Raw genomic sequence first — 19909 nt, forward strand, 5'->3', positions numbered from 1 at the left:
TGGTCTGTAACCCAGAGTTGTTATGTATCTAGTCAAGCTCTGTCAGGATGAGTTTGCTCAGTGATCACACACAAAATAGGAGCATCTCACTGTTTATGCCCCATTTTTCAGTACATTATTCCCACAGGCAGGAACCTCCCTTAGACCAAAACATACCTAGCAGAAGACATCACTTCAACCATGAAATTAAAATTTTACTTCTATTTCCAACTAACAGAACATTTCTTCAGAAAACAGAGAAATTATTTAGCTGAAACTAATTCCTGATCTTCCCCCCAGGGAACCAAACAGTGAGATTCCTCTGGACTGCAGAGTAGTTGAAAACTGTGGGTGAAAGGACTAGCAATGACAGAAACAGCAGCTCTTACAGAAGTCACATCCTGACAAAAGCCCTAGAGCTCTGCTCCTCACACAGCCACCTGTCAAGAGAGGCTGCTCTGGGACTTTCTGATGGAGGAGGAGTTCAAGCAGTGCTGAGGCTGAGACAAACACCTGGAAGATAGTGCCAGCTGCAGTTCCAGAAGCCCAAAGCAGCTGTTTCTACTTGTGGAATAGAGTCAAACAAAAGTGTTCTTTCTTTCTGGTCTGGATACAAATCACTGGACTGTGATTTCAGAGATACAGGATAAGCGACAGTAGCTTCACAAAAAGGCTTTCAGATTAAACTGGTGTCTCCCGACAGGAAAACCTGCTCCTCATGGGCAGCAACATCCCCTGGCAGAGACTCACAACTCCCAGGACCTGCACAGCCCTGTCACTATCTTGCCATGACTCCACACCTCAAGGTGAGCAGTGAGGCCAACTCAACACAGCTACTGCTCACACTCATCCAAGCAGAGCTCCAACAGAAACGCTCAAAGCTGGACGCAGCAACACTGTTCATTCCCACTCCCATATAGCAAAAACTTGTTTTACCACCAGTGATGGCCGGGAAGTGGCTACTGGATTTTGTCAATCTGAGCTGTGATTAAAACTACCCAACTAACCCAAAATACCTGCAAAACCAAAGAAAGATCTGGATTAAAGGCAAGAGCAGAAGAGACACAGCAGTCTAAAACCTGCTATTTATCCTACAAGAAAATAGTAGCTTGAAAGAGTCCAGAGAAAGAAGTATTTCAAGGCATGAATGGAGCCAAACTAGTTAACATCAGCTACCCTGACTGCTGCCTCACACAGACTTAGAAATCTGACATCAACGACTGCATTAACGTCCACAACCTTTTTACAGCTAAGTGCAAAGACCTCAGATTTGCTGGCAACTTTATGCTGCTTCACATTGAATGAGCAATTTAAAAATCTCACTTTTAAATTAATCTATTATAAGAATTTCTGCTAGTTTTAATAACTTGTGCTTATGTATCAAGTTACTGACAAAAGTTCCCACATTATTTTCTGGCCTGCTTTCATGCATTGTTTTGTCTGACAGCACTGCCCAAGCAGCTCTGAGCACTCTGAGAGGTTCTTCACCCAGGTGAAGTACAGAACTCACCAGGAGTCCTTGGAAGGCAAGTCTAGGTGTAGGTGTGCCAGAGCAGGGAAAAGTTAGGCTGCTGGGGTAGGATGTGCAGGTAAGAGCTGGAATACCAGCCAACATGCCAGGCTGTCCCCACCAGAACACAGGGAATTCCCTAGAACACATTTTCTCCCTAGACAGGATTTGTAAACTCTGTTCTCATCACCAGCACTTGCTCACTTTGTGACAAGCCATTGCTGTAGCTGGCTATGAAAGCAGCCTTGAAACTTCCCGAGTAACAGACTGGGCCACTCCTGTTGGATTTTCTGCTTCCCCCAGAACAAGCATCCCTGATCTCATCTACAATAGGCAGATCATCACTTCTGGAACAAGGTGCCTCAGGAGGCTAAACAGCCCAGGGAATCCCCATTTGCACTCTTACCACACAGCACTGTGCCTCACAAGAGCCCCTGCACTGCTCTGAAGGGATGAGTCAATAAAATCCACCCTACTTCCAATCATTAATCAGATTACACTACCCGCCCCATGCCTTAGGGTCCTCTTGGCTCTGGTGTGGTGTCAGAGTGGGGCTGAAGTGCCCGAGCACTATTCTGCCTTGAAACCACTCATCCATCCCACACCAGTTCAGAGGCACGGTTTGGGGTTTATCTTCTTTGTATTTTACCCTGTAAGTATGGCACATTTTTCAAGTGTTCTGTTCCAGAATGTCACAGTGCAGGAAAGAGCGCTCAAGAAACCTCAGTTCTGGAGCTTGCAGCTCTTCCACAATATTCTGGGAACACCTATACAGAAGAGAGGTAAAAAATTCCAGCTCCAATGGAATGGAGGCAAGTTTAAAAGCACCATTCTCAAGCACAGGCTTTAGAGAACATGCTTTGATAGCAGGCATGGAAGAGGGACCCCCTATATAAAATAAAACAGGTCCCACCCACTCACTTTGCATTCCCAGAATCTTACACAGTCCACCATATCCTTTTTTCCCAGCAATATTTAAAATCCTGTGTACTTTTAGCTTATATTAGCAGTTTTCCTATTACTAGCTTTCCATTAGGTAAGTAACAGCTCCTGAACTGTAAAAGCTTCCATGATCTTGGACAACCTGAACACGCAGCACATCTCCACTCATGCCTCACTTTGTTCTTCGCAAGAACATTTTAACATTTACTCAGGACTCCTGAACAGACAAAATTATAAAACCCCAATACTTATGTCCACATGTAAGAATTCCTAACATCCCACTTCAGCAGAATATCCCAGTCTAGTTTTTAATTTCTGCAGGTTAATTTAAGCATCTACATCTGATTAATAAAAACTGAGATGCACATTTGTGCATATAAACCAAAGATTTGACAGACATAAATTTTGGAAATGCATTCTCTAGCTATGCTCTGCAAATCGCAGGGGGATTTTTGCCTTTTCACATGGAAAATACCCTTAGGAAAGCTTCAATAAGCATCTGTGTCACTAATATAGAATTTTAAATTATATATTTTACACAGTTATATATTTATAATTTTATACTCATTTTGCAGAGGTTAAAGTGCCAACACAACGTGCCCATAGTACCCAGGAAAATCCTTTTTTAACTTCACCTTGAAGCAACACCACTTTAAACAGCTTCAAGTGAGGCAAACACTATTCCTTCCCTGGGCTCTGCTTACACATGAAAACAAAGTAACACCCCGGCAAATCTGGTAGGATGGATGCTGCAGTAGTACTTTATGAGGTGACATTTACGAGCATCTTTTTCTCCTAACAAGTTTGCTTTCTGTTCACCTGCTACAACAAACTACACGTGTTTGGTCTATTTCAAAGCAGTTGTTGTTCTGGTGCCCACAGCGGGGCTCCAGCACAGCTCCTTCCCAGCCAAGGCTCTGTTTCCCACAGCCCCGACCAGCCCGGGTGACGTCAGCCGCTCCTTCAGGGAGCCCAAAATGCCCCAGCAACTCCGGACACAGCGCAGGGACCCTCCTCAGCACAGCCCTCAAAGCGAATCAAACTCAGTGTTCAAAAGCTTTCCACAATTTTATTCAATACTGTTAGAAAAATCCAAGGCTTCTCAACTGTGTCTCTACCTACGTTTACCACGCAACACAACAGCAGCCCCAGGACCCCTAATGCTGTGCTGTGAAGTCTCTTCACACTCTCCTGGAAATAATTTAAATATCTGTAGATAAACAGATGCTTTAACTCCAACCCCTTCGAAGGTCAGGGCTGAAGTTACAGAGCATTCTCTTTAAACTTCAAGACTTAACACTGAAAGAGAAAAAAAAAACCCACCAGTGCACATTTTAAAGAAAAGAACTACTGAGACACAGAACCAGAGGGAGTAAGAATAAAAAGTTTTAACGTTGAAAGAATGAAAACACAATTCCTTTTATTTCTGAAAAGTCACACTCCGAAGTCTTTAATCACATTCAAACTTACTAGGATGGCAGATTACCAAACTGAAGCATCATTGTAACACAAGCCCATACTCACACCTCAGAATCAAGCATTATTTATTAGATTTAAGAGAATTTATGACTTCCCAAAGAACATTTCTTACATATATTCACTGTAAATGTTCTGCCATAAAACTTCAGGACTGCCCTGATACAGCAAACACTAAGTGCCAAAAAGAAAAAAAAATTAGACAAAAATGATGAGATGATGCTCAGCAAGATCCAAATTACTGTGTCTTTTGTTTGGAAAATTTATATTAACCAAGAATTCCGAAGAGTAATTTTGATGACAGAACGCTGATTGTGTAAAAGGCTTTAAAGGTCTGCAGAAATTGTAACTCACTGATACACTAATACAAATTGTTGCTTCTAAGTAATTACTGCAATGGGCACTTGCTTTCAATGAAAGGCGAGGAACAAAAGCTGCAAAGTACCTTCCAATGAAGGGGGACAAAAAGAAGTTGAAGACAAAGTTCAGTCATCAAACACACTTTTTTTTCCCCCCATTCAAATTAGTTATGTGCTATATTCCTATCACCTTCACATTTCTGCCAGATTTCAAAGAAAGCTGGCAGGTTTTTTATGGTAAGGCATCCTCCCCCTCCCCCCCCCCATTTCACCTACAACTCCAGGAAACCAAAACTTTCGTAGCACCGTCGCACACGAACCCGTGCTCCGCACGTAGAACTGCTCGGCCGGTGTTGTGAGAGCAACAGCTACAAAGAAACAGCTCTGAGCCCACAGCAGCCTCAGCTCCATCACCGCAGCACCACTGCCCCCGAACCCCACGCACCTTCTTTGGTCTGCGCGTTGGTGATCTGCAGGTCGCAGTCGGCCGCCTTCAGCTTCTCCCGGCCCATGATCTGGCGCTTGAGGTCGCTCAGGGAGATGTGGAGCCCGTCGAAGGTGACCGTGTCATAGTTGAGCTTGGAGGAGAACTTGTAATGCACGCACGACATGGCGGGGCGCGGGCGCCGCCCGCTCTGGCGCGGCGGGGCCGCGGGGGTCGGGCAGGGCCCGCGGGGGCCGGGGCGGCGGCGCTGGGGCGGCGAGCGGCGCTCAGAGCCCGCGGCGCTGCGCCATGGCCGGGCCGCGGCCTCGGGGCTCGGGGCTGAAGAGGCCTCAGGTCTCCATCGTGGCGAGCCCGCGGCCCCCGCCCCGCAACGACCGCGCGGCCCTCAGCGAGCGCGGCGCGCCCACCCGGCTCCTGCTCTCGGCCCCGCTCGGCCCGGACTGGGCCCCGCTCGGTTCGGGCTCGGTTCGGGTTCGGCCTCGCTCGGTTCGGGCGCGACTAGGACTCGGCCCCGCTCGGCTCTGCCCGGCCCCTCTCGGTTCAGGTTCGGGCTCAGGCCTGTTCGGCCCGGCGCCGCCCCGCTCGCTTCAGGCTCGGTCCCGCTCGCTTCAGGCTCGGTCCCCGCTCGCTTCAGGCTCCGTCCCGCTCGGTTCGGTTCGGCCCCGCGCGGCCCCGATGGCGGCTCCCGCGACCGCCCCTGCCCTCAGCGCTGCGCCGAGGGGTTTCCCGGCCGACACCGCACGGGCCGCTGGAGCATGCGCAGAGGAAGCCGCGTCCACCGCGCCGCACGTGACCCGGCGCCGCGCGTGACACGACGTCACGTGGGCGCTGCGAGCCCTCCCCCTGCTCCCGAGCGCCCCCTAGCGGAGCGCGTGGTTCCCGCGTGTACGCCCCTCAGGAACCGGCAGGAAATGAAAGGATACGATTGAGGTGAATATTGACATCATACACTATAATAGTCACCGTCCTCTGGATTTCATAGCGCAGTAATGTCATGGTTAAACCTCTGCCTCTTTCAAGTTATGCACTGGTGTTGCGTTCAACCCATTTTTTGAAACTTAACTAAGAACAGTCTTTCACTCTACAAATACGTATTTTCTAATTCTCAGATCTTTACCTTTTGCCGACCGGCTGCCACACTGCTGTCTCAAAGAAATCAATCCAAAGACAAGTTAATTTTCCAAATAAAAATAGTGAAGCCTTGGAATAAACTCTTCTCATCTAAAATTTTTGTCTAAGCTTGTGACCTCTGACCCCTATGGGTAACCGTGCTCCTGTGTCCAGCAGAACCTGCCTGGTTGCTCCATGGACAAGGGGCATGGTTTGTCCACGGCTGGACAAGGGGTGCTCCCATGAGCAGCTGAGCTGTGGGATCGGAGCAGGAACCTCGGGCAGGAGGGTGCTGACTTCCCGCTGCCAGAGGGCAGGGCTAGACGGGATATTAGGGAGAAATCCTTTGCTGTGAGGGTGGGGAGGGCCTGGCACAGGGTGCCCACAGAAGCTGTGGCTGCCCCTGGATCGCTGGAAGTGTCCAAGGCCAGGTTGGACAGGGCTTGGAGCACCCTGGGACAGTGGAAGGTGTCCCTGCCCATGGCAGGGGGTGGATGTTCTTTAAGGTTGCTTCCCACCCAAACCATTCCATGACTCCACGATGTGTCACCAACTCCTGATTTAGGGAATGCTGCCATGCCCTGGACAAACCTGTCTGACTCAAAGGAAAGGCCTGATGTGCCTGTTCCAGGCGGTGTCCTCCATGCGACAGAAATGCTCATGTCACATCAAGTGTTCTCAGCCACCCGCATTTATAACTTTGAAAAACAAAATGTGAACTTCCAGATGAGGCAGGGAAATACCCTGTGGCTTTCAGAGGGGCTGGGTTACTCTGAAAGCCATTAAACACTAGAGCAGGGCTGAACCTTGGTGGTCTCTGCACACCTGTGGGCACCAGGGCTATTTTTGTAGCTTTAAATTAGTTCTGAAACTTTGAACTCTTTCACTTCAAATACATTTAGCAATAAACTGTTCTCGAAGTTCTGCAAAACAACCTAAAATGTGTTGGCACTTTTTTAGGTCATGCTCACACATTAGTTAAAAAAAGAGCAATAAACAGAAACTATTTGCTGTAAAATGGAGCTTCAGTGTTTTACCATGATGGATTATGGGGAGCTGTGTGGGAACTTCATCTCATTTAGTACTTTACTGATTTAGAAGCAGTTTTATCTGAGCACAGTTCTGCTGCTCAGAGCACCTTTGGCTGAGCTTTGGTCTTTGCTGCTTTAATTCTCAGCTTGAATTGTAGAATCATAGAATTACAGGATGGTTTGGTTGGGAAAAGACTGTAAAACTCATCCAGTTCCACCCCCTGCCATGGGCAGGGACACCTTCCACTGTCCCAGGTTGCTCCAAGCCCTGTCCAGTCTGGCCTTGGACACTGCCAGGGATCCAGGGGCAGCCACAGCTTCTCTGGGCAACCTGTGCCAGGGCTTCCCTACCCTCACAGGGAAGAATTCCCTCCAAAAAAATCCTATCTAACCCTGCCCTCTGGCAATCTAAGGCTGTGACATTCACGGTTTTCAACCGTGGACTGAGGCTGATGCAGAATTGTCCCAGGTGTATAACTGAACAATACAAAAAGAAACAAACAAAACTCTTTCAAAGCTGAGCAGGACAAATCAGGTCTGACACCTTCTCAGCCTCATGGGCAGGGCTCTCGGACATGTGGGTTGACAAGGTGGCAGGGTGTGGAATTGTATTTCCTTCTCCACTTTGTTTTGTCAGCAGCACTGACTCTACTTTTTTTTTTTTTTTTTTTTTTTTTTTATTTTGTCACTTCAGCTGTGGGCTCTGCGAGAGGAGAGGAACTCACCTTGCTCCAGGCACTTGGGGCTTGGGTGATGAGAGAGCCCAGCTCAGCACTTGCCGAGCTGGAACATCCACGCTGCTCCCCAAGCCCCAGCCCGGTGTCATCACTCCAGCTCTGGAGGTGGCCCAGCTGCTGTGGGCAGGCACTGGCTAAAGCTAAGCTTTCATTAAGAGTGACTGGTGGTTTTCCAGAGTTCCTACCAGTTCGCAATCCATAAATGTTTGCCAGCTCCCTGATTCCTCCTCAGAATTGAGGGAAACTGAAAGAGTTGTGCTGGAATACTGAAACAAGTCCAGAAACCTGCTTTTAGGTCATAGGTAAGAAACAAACAAGGAAGCAAACAAGCAAACCCAGTCTGTAATTACCCAGAGTCCTGGGAGCTGCTCCCTCCTTGGCTTCGCTTACACCCTACAGCACACCACTGACCCTGCACACCCATGTGGACTGGTAGAAGGTGCTGACCCAGTTTTCAGAGGGTCCCAACCCTTGGCAGCCCCACTGCAGCCTGAATTTATTACCCTCTGTACTAAGGAGAAGATTTACCCAATCAATGAGTCAGAAAGAAGATGAGAGCTCATTCCTCATCACAGAATGAATCAGGAGGGGTATAGCAGGACAAACTCCTCCCTGCATGAACAGTATAACAGTTATTATCAGAATAAAAGTAACTTCTTCTGTGATAATCAGAGCTAATTTGTCTGGGATGCCCTAAAAGCCATCCAGAGAACTCCAGCAGTGTCCCCCAAGGAGCCTGTCCCAGACCAGGGCTGCTCCCACCTGAGCATCCCAACTCCAGCACCCCACAGTGAACCCGTCCTCTCGGGGCCAATGCCCTCCCTGGGTCGTGATCCCAAATTGAAGCAAGATCTCCTCTTCAGAGGGCTTTCCTTTGATCCTACCCCAGAAGGATGCCAGGAGATGAGCCCAGCTCCAGCCTGGCACTGCCGCACGGAGCCCTGTGCCCCGAGCGCCGATGGTGCGGCAGGGAGGGCTGGGAGCAGAGCCCACAGCCTCCCTTCTCCTGCCGCTTCTTGTGCCCGAATTGTGGCACAGAGGGGGATTACGCTGCTGGTGGGGACATCTCGCTTTCCTCCAGGGAATCCGTAGGCTCTGGGAAGATTCGGCTCGTTATCTCGCCGCCACCGACACTGCTGGGCATCGCCTCCCAGCCTGGTCCCCCTCGGTGTGAGAGCACCAGGGTGACCTTCTTGCTTGGTGAATTTCGAGTCACTAATTAAACTGCTCGGAGGAAGAAAAGAGGAAGTTAACTGGCCATTGCTATCTCTGGAGAGAAGAAGCCCGACGCAATTTGCTTTTTCTTTTAGCTTAGTTTTTTTTTTTTTTTTTTTCCCAAGGAAAGCGAACCCGCCACCCCCGTCCCCGCCTGCCACTAGAGGTCATTTGAGCACCGGGATAGGGACCGGCAGCGGCGGCTCCTGCCCTGGGCAGGGACACCTTCCACTGTCCCAGGGTGCTGCACGCCCCGTCCAACCTGGCCTTGGACGCTTCCAGGGATGAGGCAGCCATAGCTTCTCTGGGCAGCCTGTGCCAGGCCCTCCCCACCCTCGCAGGGAAGAATTTTTTCTTAATACCTAATCTAACAGTTTGAAGCCATTCCCCCTTGTCCTGTAAAAAGTCCCTTTCCAGCTCTCTTCGAGTCCCTTTAGACACAGAAAAGGTCTCTGAGTCTCCTTGGAGCCTTCTCTTCTCCAGGCTGAACAACCTTAGAGCTAAAAAAAAGTTCTGGTGCCTGTTTTGGGTGGTTGTTTCTGTTCAGAAAGCCAGGAAATGGCCCCCTGGTAACACACAGTCATGTCTAGCAGCAAAATAAGTAACAGTTCATGCCCAGCACAGCCCCACGCACATGGCTGGTCCCAGTACCCCGGCTCAAGTGGCCCCAGAGACGGCGTCTCCCATGGCCACAGAGCAGCCAGGGCTGTGCTGTGGTGTCCGAGCCCTCTGCAGAGAGCAAACACACTGGGCACCACTGACCGGGCACTTGGTAGCTCCTGCGCTGGTCCCGGTGCCACCGACTGCTGTGGGAGCACCAGTGTGTCCATCCCCATCAGCACTCCTCAGCCCCTTCTGCCCAAGGTCCTTGACTCCAACCTTTCTTGCTTCCCTAATCTCTGCCCTCTGTGCAGCCTCTTGTCTGCATCCATCCACTCACACACATCAAAGCAGCCCCAGCTTCCCTCCTCATTCTTAACTTCTCAATACATTATAAATCAGAATTAATTAGAGGGATCAAAGGCCCCTTCTCCCTGTCCCCTGGAGCCCTCCCTTCCCAGCCTGGTCATGCCTGCCTGGCTGCACACGGCAGCTATCACCGGATGCAGATGCTGAGGATCAGGAGAGGGAGAGCCAAACTCGAGCACTGCTCCTCTGCAGCTCCCTGCGCGGCTGCACTAATCGCTCAGGAGACGGTGCTGAGTTTGTGGAATTGGCTGGTGATGGGACCATGGTTGACTTTATCCCTGGATTCTGTCTGTCTTTGAGTCATCTTCATTGTGAGTCACAGCAGCCGTTAATCCCTTGGAGATAACGGCCTCATCCAGCTCTCTCCACACAGGTACTGCTGCCTCTGCGCTTGTTCTTCAAAACAGGGAATAAATCCGTGTGAGCTGAGGTTGTGGTGGGAGCACTCTAGGACACACTTGTGGGGTGGCTTGTCACGCCAGCTCCGTGTCACCTTGGGAGCCAGCCTCACCAGAGCCAGGGCTCTCAGCCTTCCCTGCTCAGCATGCCTGGAGGTTCCTGCCTTCCCAGGGCCATTTACCCCGTGGGTAAACACCATCTGTTCCTCCTCTCCTCCAAGGTACTGGGCATCTCCTTTCTTGCCCAGCACAGCTCTGCACCCCCAGAAGCAGGGCTAGCAGGACCTTCCTGTGCCTGGTACACCTCCCTCACCAAGGGTGAGCTGAAATCCAGCATTATTTATGTCCTTCATTTTCAAACCTTCTATGCATCTGTCAGCAAATTGTTCCTAGTTTAATTTCTCCTTTGTTAAAATGTGTGTTTTATCCCCAGCTTAAATCTCTCTCAGTTACACAGTGGTTTATGCCATCCATCACCAGAAACTTCCCACATGCCAATTGGAGAACACAACTGAGTGATCTTTAACCCCCAGGACTCACCTCTTTAATCTTTCACCCCATGGCAGATTTCTGGCTGTCAAGTAGCTCTTGCAGCTCCTGCCAGGACTCTGCAGCTTCTCAGCCTTCCTGGGAGCAGAGATACAAGCACTGCCCCCAGGATGTTACTGGTCTGACTGTGCTGTGCAGAGAAAACCTGCTCTCTGTGAGAATTGCTTTGGTATTTCCCTGTGGATACCCAGGACCCACATGAGCCACATCATCACACTGGGTTTGTGTGCGGCTGGTACCTAACCCATACCTTGAGTCTTTCCAGTGTTCCCCATCTCTGGGACATGCTCCCCTTTGCCCAGGCTCTTTCCTGGCCATGCCTTCACCTTCTGCTGCACCCACTGTGGTCCCAGCCTGCAAGGCAGGACCCAACGTGGGTCTGAGGGGCATCGGCCCCTGGGAAACCCTCTTTGATTCCCACTTTTTTATTTCCTTTTGGTACCTGCCATGATTCATGAAGCCTCTGCTGTTTCCAGAAGCAGCATCCCTCTTCCCAGCCTCACCTAGGCCCCAACAGCAGGAAGAAAGGCCCCATCCTGCAATGAGGCACAGGTGAGCATTGGGGGCTGCCTGCACTGATCCAGCCCACCTATGTTCCCACAGAACCCACCCTGGCAGTGAGCTCAGCACCCAGAAATGCTGCTCTGCTTTTCCCAGATTTCCACCCACTGGCAGGGTGGGACACCCTGCTCTGCTGGCCTCACCTGTGTCATCAGGGACGATGTTCTCTTCCTCTGTTGTTCTCCCCAACCCGGGAGTGGAAGCCACATTTGCATGCAGAGTTTGAGAGCAATTAAATTGAATTCTAATTATTGTATATCACAAATTAGCAATTTCTACCATGCTAATATTAATTGCTAACACAATGATAAGGCGTATCAGGCAGTCAGGATGAAGCAGGAATTTGCTTGCTTGGAGAGATGTGTGAAAGCAGAAATCGCTGCAGACATGGATATCCCACAGCTGGGAGATGTTCCTGGGCTGGGAGTACTGAGGTTTGGAACCAGCCTTGCCAGGGCTGGAATTAAGAGTAGGCTGGAACTGCCAGTGCTCAGGTTGGCTTCCTCAGGAAGGGCCACTGTCAAGGGCACACTGAACCACAGCGTGAGTGTGATGAAGATGTGCCCGCTCCCTCCTCCCCAGATCAGGGGGTTTGGGTGTATCCTGTTGTATTTGTTGAAAATTCTATTAAAAAAGCCAATGACTGGTTGGTTCTCGAGAGACAGCTCCCTAATCCCTCCCTAGAGCTGCTCTCCCAATACCTCTGGGATATTCCTCCTCTGGAGAGAGGAAGGTGGCAAGAAGGGCATGGGGTAGGAGGCCCAATGCCATCATGTTTATCACATTCCTTGAAGTTCTATAGTGACCTTCACCTCTGCCAGGCTGGAATCACAACTAAAACCATACTGGGACTATAGGGATGGGCACTGGTGTCTGTGGGGATGGACAAGGACATCCAGCTCCAGCCAAGCGCTGGGATTGACATTCTGGTTTAGCAGGACCAGCTCTGAGCTTGTCACAGACGCTGTGGCAGGTGCTCGCTGTCAGAAAGTCCTCACCCTGTCACAGCCAACATGTACAGCATCCTTACATCATACAAGGAAATCTGAGATCAAAGCCAAGGCAGCTGGACTTGCTGCTGTGGATAAACACATCCTTTGGGAGAGTTAATCAAGGACACAACAACCCCTGCAGCTGTGGAATGAACCCCGACAGAGCCTTGAAGGGGCCTGTGGGCACCAAGCTGGTGATTTGCAAGGAAATTCTTTCTGAGGAGGTTGCTGCGGGTCCCTCAGTGCCCCTGGGAGTGGCTGGGCTTGTGGGGGCCTCTGGGAGGGAAGCCAGGAGCACAGGAATGTCCCTGACAGCTGGAGCAGCAGCTGGGATAAGTCCTCAGCATGTTTCCGTGCCAGGAGGGAGCAGTGAGGCTGAAGGCAGATGGAGAGGGCTGTGGTGCTGGGCAGGCTTGTGGCACAGGAGCAGAGCTGGATGAGGCTCAGCAGGCAGAGGAAGAGCAGTGAGCAACCCCCAGGACTGGCATTTTCCGTCACTCATCCCACTGGGACTGGCATTCCCCGAGGGCCTTGTCCTGAGCAGGTTCTGCTCACCTGCAACTACAGTGATTTAATATCAATGAGGTAATTTTGTCCCAAGGGTTATTTATCTGTCTATTGAAAAACCCCAGCCCTGTGTGAGTCACCAGGCTGCACTACAACCCTGTGATGAATTACACTTGGACACATGCTAAATGACATTTACCAATAAATTTATGCAGATTTCTCCTGTAATCCTTCTCCTCATCAAAAGTAGGAATGCTTTCTCTAATGCAAATGCACTGCGAGAGCCTCACCACATCAAACGGGAGCTGGGCTGAGTAGTTCGGAATTCAGAACGATAATCTTCATTGTGCTCATGAATAACCATTTCCTACAGATGAATATTCAACAAAGCCTTGGCAGAGCCTGGCAGCTCCTGCCAGAGCCCCCTCTGAGGCCTGTCCCACTGCCCGTGTCCAGCAGCTCTGGCTGACCCTGCAGGCAGATTTCATGCTCCTTTCCCTCTGTGCTTCAGAGCACCAGATTTAATGGGCTCCACTAACGAGCTTTGAGTGGGTGCAGAGCAGTGGTAGGTTTGCAGCTTCATGGGTGCTGTACTGAGCTCTCCTCTCCATCCTGACCTTTCCATCCCACGACCACAACCTCCCCTGGCATCCTCAGCTCAGCCTGTGGGCTCCATGTGGGCTCCATCATGGGGTCACACCATTGTTGAGACCAGGAGGGTCCAGCACCCAGCTCACCTCGTGCCTATGGCATCCACCCATGCTCTTGACCAACACTTCACAGGCCACAGGTTGCCCAGAGAAGCTGTGGCTGCCCCATCCCTAGGAGTGTCCAAGGCCAGGTTGGATGGGGCTTGGAGGAACCTGGGGTAGTGGAAGGTGTCCCTGCCCATGGCAGGGGGTGGAATGAGATGGTCTTTAAGGTGTCTTCCCACCCAAACCTGTTTGGGATTCTCTGATTCTTTCTCTGAAGACCCTGCAAAAACATGGCAGCATCTGCTCCTTCAGCTCCTGATCCAATTGTGTGCTCCTTGCTGTGCTGCAAAGAAAGGTTCTGGCTTCCCAGCTGCTCCTCTGGAGAGGGCAGGAGAAGGCAGGTGGAAAGGTCTGGACACCAGGACTGGTCTGCTCAGTGACATCCCCAACACCCAGGCAGGAAACACTTACCCCGTAACACCCCAGGCTGTCCTCAGGCTGGGCACACCAGGGATAACTGAACACCCCCAGGGTGCTGGAGGGGGGGTGCTGAATATGTAGAGCCCTTAGCAACCTCTGATCAGTGGGGTTTATATTTTTATTCATTTTAAAGATAATTACATTCTGAGGCATGATGATCTAAGCTAACGAACTGCCTGCCACTTCGTGGTTTGGCAGGAAAAGTCAAATTGCTGGAGTTGTGGACTTTTTCCTTCAGTCCAAAACACAGACAATATGGAAATAAATTATTTCTTTCACAGTTGTTTAATATAATTTTCTCTGTTCTGGGTTTTATGCCCTGGCATCCTGGCAGTCTCAGTTAACCCAGGGCAGGGGCAGCTCCAGGGTTCCCTGCCACCTGGATCAGCAGTGAGGAATGGAAGAAGAGCCAGGAGAGGCTGCAGCTGAGGCTGCTAAAGGGGCTGGCTGGGAGAGGGGCAGCAGTGCAGGGGACTTGCTCTATCTCAGCTGAGAAAAACTACCCCAAAGGCTTCTTTTGGAGTCCAACAGCACCAGCTGCAGGGTTTCCATGATCTGGGAGGATAAAAGGCACTTGAGCCCCAAGGTGAGAGCCTCTGGGACACACTCTGAGAGTGATTTATGGCTTCTCTACTCATCCAGAGCCAGCCCAATGCCCTTCTACTTCTATTTATTTTTCTCATTATCACTATGAAATAAATATGAAGAGGATCTAAATTCAGACTCTCAACCCAGACTTTGCTGCTGCAGGACCAGCAAAGGGGTAGCTTGGTGTTGTGATTGTACAACTCCCAAATCAGGAGATGTTTTCATATTACCTGCTCTGCATTGGAAGTTCCTACCAGCTGTAACTGGAGGAAAAAACAAGCTTGGAAATGCACAAAAACACCACTAGAGGACTGGGGGGTGCTGGGGAAAGCAGCAGCCCAACAGGTATTTGCCAGGAGCCATCCCAGCTACCCTGGTTGTGCCTGGCAGTGATGTGTCCTGGGATCACCAGGGGAGGAGCTGCATCCACTGCTGCCCTCCTGCATCCACTGGGCACAGTGTCTGGGCAAGGGCTTTTGTTCTACAAAGCTCGTGGGGCTGCTCCAGGCATGCTGGACATGGTTCCCCATCTCACCACCATCCCGGGTGCCCAGCACTGCCTGGAGCCTTGGCTCCCATTTGTCCTGTGCCAACCTCACCCGTGCCACTGCTGTTTCACTAAGACTTCTTAAGATTAAGGCTATGAAATCCTGCCTTTGCATAAACATTTTAATTACAAGTTTCCGGGACTTCTTTCCTAAGATAAACACATTTTAATTGCAAATTACTTCTGCTGTCTTTACCCACCCCCCCAACACTGCCAGCAGCTGCTGGATTTAATATTTAATGAAACTACCTCTGGGCTGGGCTGGATGCGGCAGCGGGGCCAGGGGACACTGGGACACCCCAAGAGTGCCTGCAGTGAGCCACGGGGACAGCCTGGGATGCAGGAGAGGGGCAGCTCCTTCATCCTCCAAAGCCACCACAGCTGGGGGTGACCCTGGCACAAGGACCTCGTTGCTTGGAGCACAGCAGCTGTGACATGTGCCCCTGCCAAAAGAGACAGAGTCACCTGCGGTGAGTGTGTCCCACCCAGAGGGTGCAGGGAGGCTCTGGGCAGTTTCTGGTCCTGGTCCCCATGGCAGAAGGTCCAGCCATGACCGCCTGCCCATCACTTCCCAGCAGCTACATCACGGTGGCACAGCCATGAGCGAAGGCTCCGTGTCCCCTGTGCCACCGCTGCCTGTCCCTGGAGCCGCCTCGCGACAAGGAAATGCCATTAGCTGTTCATGTAGCATCTCACACGCCACCACTTGTAGGTCAGGTCTCTGGGCACGAGGCACCACGTATTAGAGCCCTGCAGGCACTGAGCCACCAGAGCTGTGGCCACAGCAGCTGCGCTCCTGCAGCAAGTTCTGCGGGGATGGGGGTTTGTCACCTGTGAGGTGACTGTGTGGCTTCAGTGACACCCTGGCTGAAACCAGAGCTGGCAGAGCTCAGGGAGCATCTGCACGGGGCCCCCTCAGTGCTGTGCCGTGGGGGGCTCGGGGTGACCCCAGGACCATGCTCTGGCATGTGCATCAAGCTGCCACCCTGCCAGCCTGAGTGGCACCGCACGTGCTGCCCTTCCCAGGCAGGGCTGCCACCACGGCTGTCACCGCAGCTCCCGGGGACCCGGCTCTGCCCATGGTGCGGGGTCTGGCTCCAGCATAGGGACACGTGATCAGCCCCGCACAGGCCCTTGGTGTTTCAAACCCATCCTGCACCACCAGAATCTCACATAGGAAACCAACTGAGAGCTCCCACTGCTCTGCCTTTTATTCCTTCACTTTTTTTTCCCCTTTTCTCTCTTCAAATCTTCCTTTGAAACCCAAACTTCCTGCAGTTTGAAATGGACAATCAGGCCGCCCCGGCAGCTGCAGCCCAAGAGCTTCAGCTCTTGGCAGGAGGATCAGAACTACAAAACTATTTCTTTGAGGCAAATTATGCATTCATCCAGCTCATTTGAAACAAAATATGATTTGCAATTTAACTTTCCATAATGAGCTCCTGCTATTATACCGTTTCCATAATGGCTGGTTTCATTGGAACAGATTGTTGGTGCACATGGTTTACAAAACATTTTAAATGCAGGCCCCGTTTTTTCTTATTTTAAATAGCAACAGCTGCTAAGCATGATAATTATTGTATTTCATCAAAATAAACTTACTGAGTTGCTTCTTGATGCCACTTGTCACAATTTTCCAGCGGACCTGCAGGTTATTAAAGAAGCTGAAACTTCAATTCAGCAAAGTGAGAACAGCATCTCTTCCAACTCCCTGCCATGGGCAGGGACACCTTCCACTATCCCAGGCTGCTCCAAGCTCTGTCCAGCTGGTTCTGGGACACTTCCAGGGATGGGGCAGCTACAGCTTCACTGGGCTACTTGTGCCAGGGCCTCACCATCCCAGGGAAGAGTTTTTTCCTAGTATCTAATCTAAACCTACTCTCTGACAGTTTGAAGTCATTCCTCCTTGTCCTGTCACACGCTCTTGTAAGTAGTCTCCCTCCATCTGTCCTGCAGGTTCTCTTCAGGTACTGGAACACCAGGAAGTGGTAATTAATTACCTGTGGTAATTAATTCCTAATTGCATTTACCTGCATCACTATTTCCCATGGTGTTCCCAGGGCACCTGTCAGGGTGCCCCCAGCTTTGCAGTGGCCTCAGAGCTGCAGCTACAGGCACAGAGATCCCATCCCCAAACACCCCCAGCTCCCGCTGACCTTCTCCAATGCCAGCTCAGGTGGCGAAGGAGGATTTGCTCCTCTAGTGACTGGAGGGAGGTTAATGGCAGAGGGACAGGAGTTTATTAGTAAAGAGCAGGTGAAAGTCTTATTTGTTGAAAATTTTCTGGGGAACTTTTGAGAACTGGGTTTAGTGGCTGTGGTCGGCCAGAGATTTACAGATGTGCAGGATAACAATGCTGGAGAAGCTGTTCTAGCCCCCAGTGAAAGGCTGCCCTTTACAGCACCTCAGCCTTTGGATTTAGGTGACATATAGTAATGCTACCACAGAAACCATTACTGTCTGTCAAGTAAATAATCAACACACGATATAAATGGTATGGCTTTACCCAGACTCTCATGAGCTATGGCAAACAGTAAAAATCCCCCAAAAAATCAAAGCCAGAAAGGACAAAGGATGATTTTGAGGAAGGAACAGCCTGCAGGAATAGGGACTAGGGAGTTTCCCTTGCAGCAAACCGTGGAGACGGCAGTGCATTTGTCCTGATGTAGATGTGAAATTAGGGGGAAAAGGGTGAAATGCAAAGCTCTGTGCTGCAGCCAGGACCCAGCTGCCATTTCCCCTCCGCGGGCTCCGTGCCAGCACCAGCTCTCGCAGGCTGACAGCGCTTCGCCGCCGGGTTTGTCATCACAGCACCAACACAGCAATTAAACCCCTCCCTTGGGAGGCAAACGGGAACGGCGGCCCACGGGGACCGGCAAAGCAACGCCCCAGCCGTGACTCGGAGCCATCTCCAGCTCCCCCCGCCAGTCCTCGGTGGCTGCAGGGCTGGACCCGCACCCATCAGGGCAGCACCCAGCACCCGGCCCTGCGTCCCCACCACGCCCAGCGCTGTTCAACCTGCGGGGAGCTGTGAGTGACCCCGAGTGAGAGCCACGGCTGTAGCCAAACACAACAGGTTTCCCGCGCTGTCGGATGGATGCTCCTTGCTGTCCTGTCCGTGGGATCATTCCAAGGGCAAAGACTGAATCACTCAAAGTCTTCTGCTCTGGCCAGTCGTGCCCACACGCTCGCGCTCATTTTGCAGTGTTTACAGTGCTTCCACGATGATCTAACGCTGCACAAAGCCATTGTAGGATAAATATAGAGCACTGCAGCACCATAAATCAGCCGGCTCGGGAGCACGGGGAGGATCGGGCTCACTGGTGGGATGTGGGTCCGCTGGCACTCGGAGAAGGGGGAGCGGGTGCATCGGCACATGACACCTGGCTCCTTTGTCACCACCCTGGGCTGTTCTGCCCACGAAGGTGACTACAGGCCAGCCATGCCCGGCGGGTCGGCATGGCTGGCGTCGAAACAGCGCTGGCAGCCACGCGTAGACAATGGGCTATCGTACTGTTTATCAAGGTCTGGCGGAAAGAAAACAAGGTAATGGGGCATTTGCTGATTCAAATCGTTGAATTTGAACAAATCTTTTTAATCCTCCTCACCTGGGGATTGGAAAGGTCAGGAAATAGGCAGAATGTGCACTTTCAGGTATTGAAATTAAACTTGTTAAGAAATCCATATTGATTTGCACTTCTCTGAGAAATATTGAAGCCTCCAGATTTAGCTTGGGTATTGATTTTCTCTTCCAGGGGAAAGACATCGGCACAAAGGGAAGATATTACACGTGGCAGTAAACACCTTCAATCACTGCCCGCTCTGCCTCCATAAACACAAACTAACGGCACCGGCACTGCGGCTCCGCGGCTGCACCGCAGCGTTCCTGTGCCCCGAGGGTGCTCAGACCCTGCCTGGGTCGGTGCCCCACGCCTGACAGGGTTGAAAAGGCATTTGGGCAGTGCCCTTAAGGACATGGTTTAGCTTCTGGTTAGCCCCGATCAAAACCAATTGTTCGGGAAGTTCGAGATGGTCATCGCAGGTCCCTTCCAGCTGAACTATTCCACTCAATTCTATTCCGTGTTTGGCACTGCCAGCCCTTTCCTGCTTTGCTTTTAAATATTGCCCTAAGATGGGGGTGTAACTCTCCTTTGACTGTTTTTAATACATGCAATCAGCAACTACGGCAATTAAGAGGCCTAATTAGCATCTGAATCAGCTTTCTCGAACAACTCCCTTTGCACGAGTAGCAAATAAGGGTGAGGGAGTTGAAATTCTCCCTGTGAGGGTGGGGAGGCCCTGGCACAGGTTGCCCGGAGAAGCTGTGGCTGCCCCTGGGTCCCTGGAAGTGTCCCAGGCCAGGCTGGACAGGGCTTGGAGCAACCTGGGACAGTGGAAGGTGTCCCTGCCCATGGCAGGAGGTTGGAATGAGATGAGCTTTAAGGTCCCTTCCAACCCAAAGCATTCTGTGGTTCTGTGAAGAAAAGGCCTGCAGCCCTGTGCTGAGGGACAGGCAGCCCTTGCTGAGGCTGTTTGTGGAGCTCCAGGGAGGATTTCACTCCAGCAGAGCTCCTGTGCCAGGTTTCCCTGTGGCCTGCCCATTATTCCCAGGAAGGATCAGGATGTGCCTCGTGAGCAGCCATGCTCTGACTTTGGGCAGCAGACCCAGGGTAAGGCTGTTCAGACTCACACGATGCACACCAGATGTTCCCCTTCTGCCGAGAGCAGAGTAAACGAGAGTCCCGCTGGCCCCAGATCACCCCCGGGGACCCTGTGGGAATCTGCCACTTCTGTCAGAAGGTTAAATAAGATTTCAATT

General features: G+C 51.3%; 1 protein-coding gene across 4 annotated transcripts in view; it reads right to left on the minus strand.

The window, feature by feature from the left end:
- The window catches only part of RBBP6 (RB binding protein 6, ubiquitin ligase), a 29176-nt gene extending 23691 nt beyond the window's left edge, over positions 1-5485 (minus strand). For 3 of the 4 annotated variants that reach the window (XM_069030146.1, XM_069030147.1, XM_069030145.1), the window contains exon 1: positions 4712-5485. In XM_069030146.1, the coding sequence (XP_068886247.1) occupies positions 4712-4877 (166 nt within the window). In that variant the 5' untranslated portion in view covers positions 4878-5485. The remainder of the gene's footprint in view (positions 1-4711) is intronic. The other variant, XM_069030148.1, reaches the window with a different exon arrangement.
- Positions 5486-19909: the final 14424 nt, after the last annotated feature.

This window comes from Aphelocoma coerulescens, chromosome 14 (genome assembly GCF_041296385.1).
Source record: "Aphelocoma coerulescens isolate FSJ_1873_10779 chromosome 14, UR_Acoe_1.0, whole genome shotgun sequence".
In the NCBI taxonomy this organism is placed as follows: Eukaryota; Metazoa; Chordata; class Aves; order Passeriformes; family Corvidae; genus Aphelocoma; species Aphelocoma coerulescens.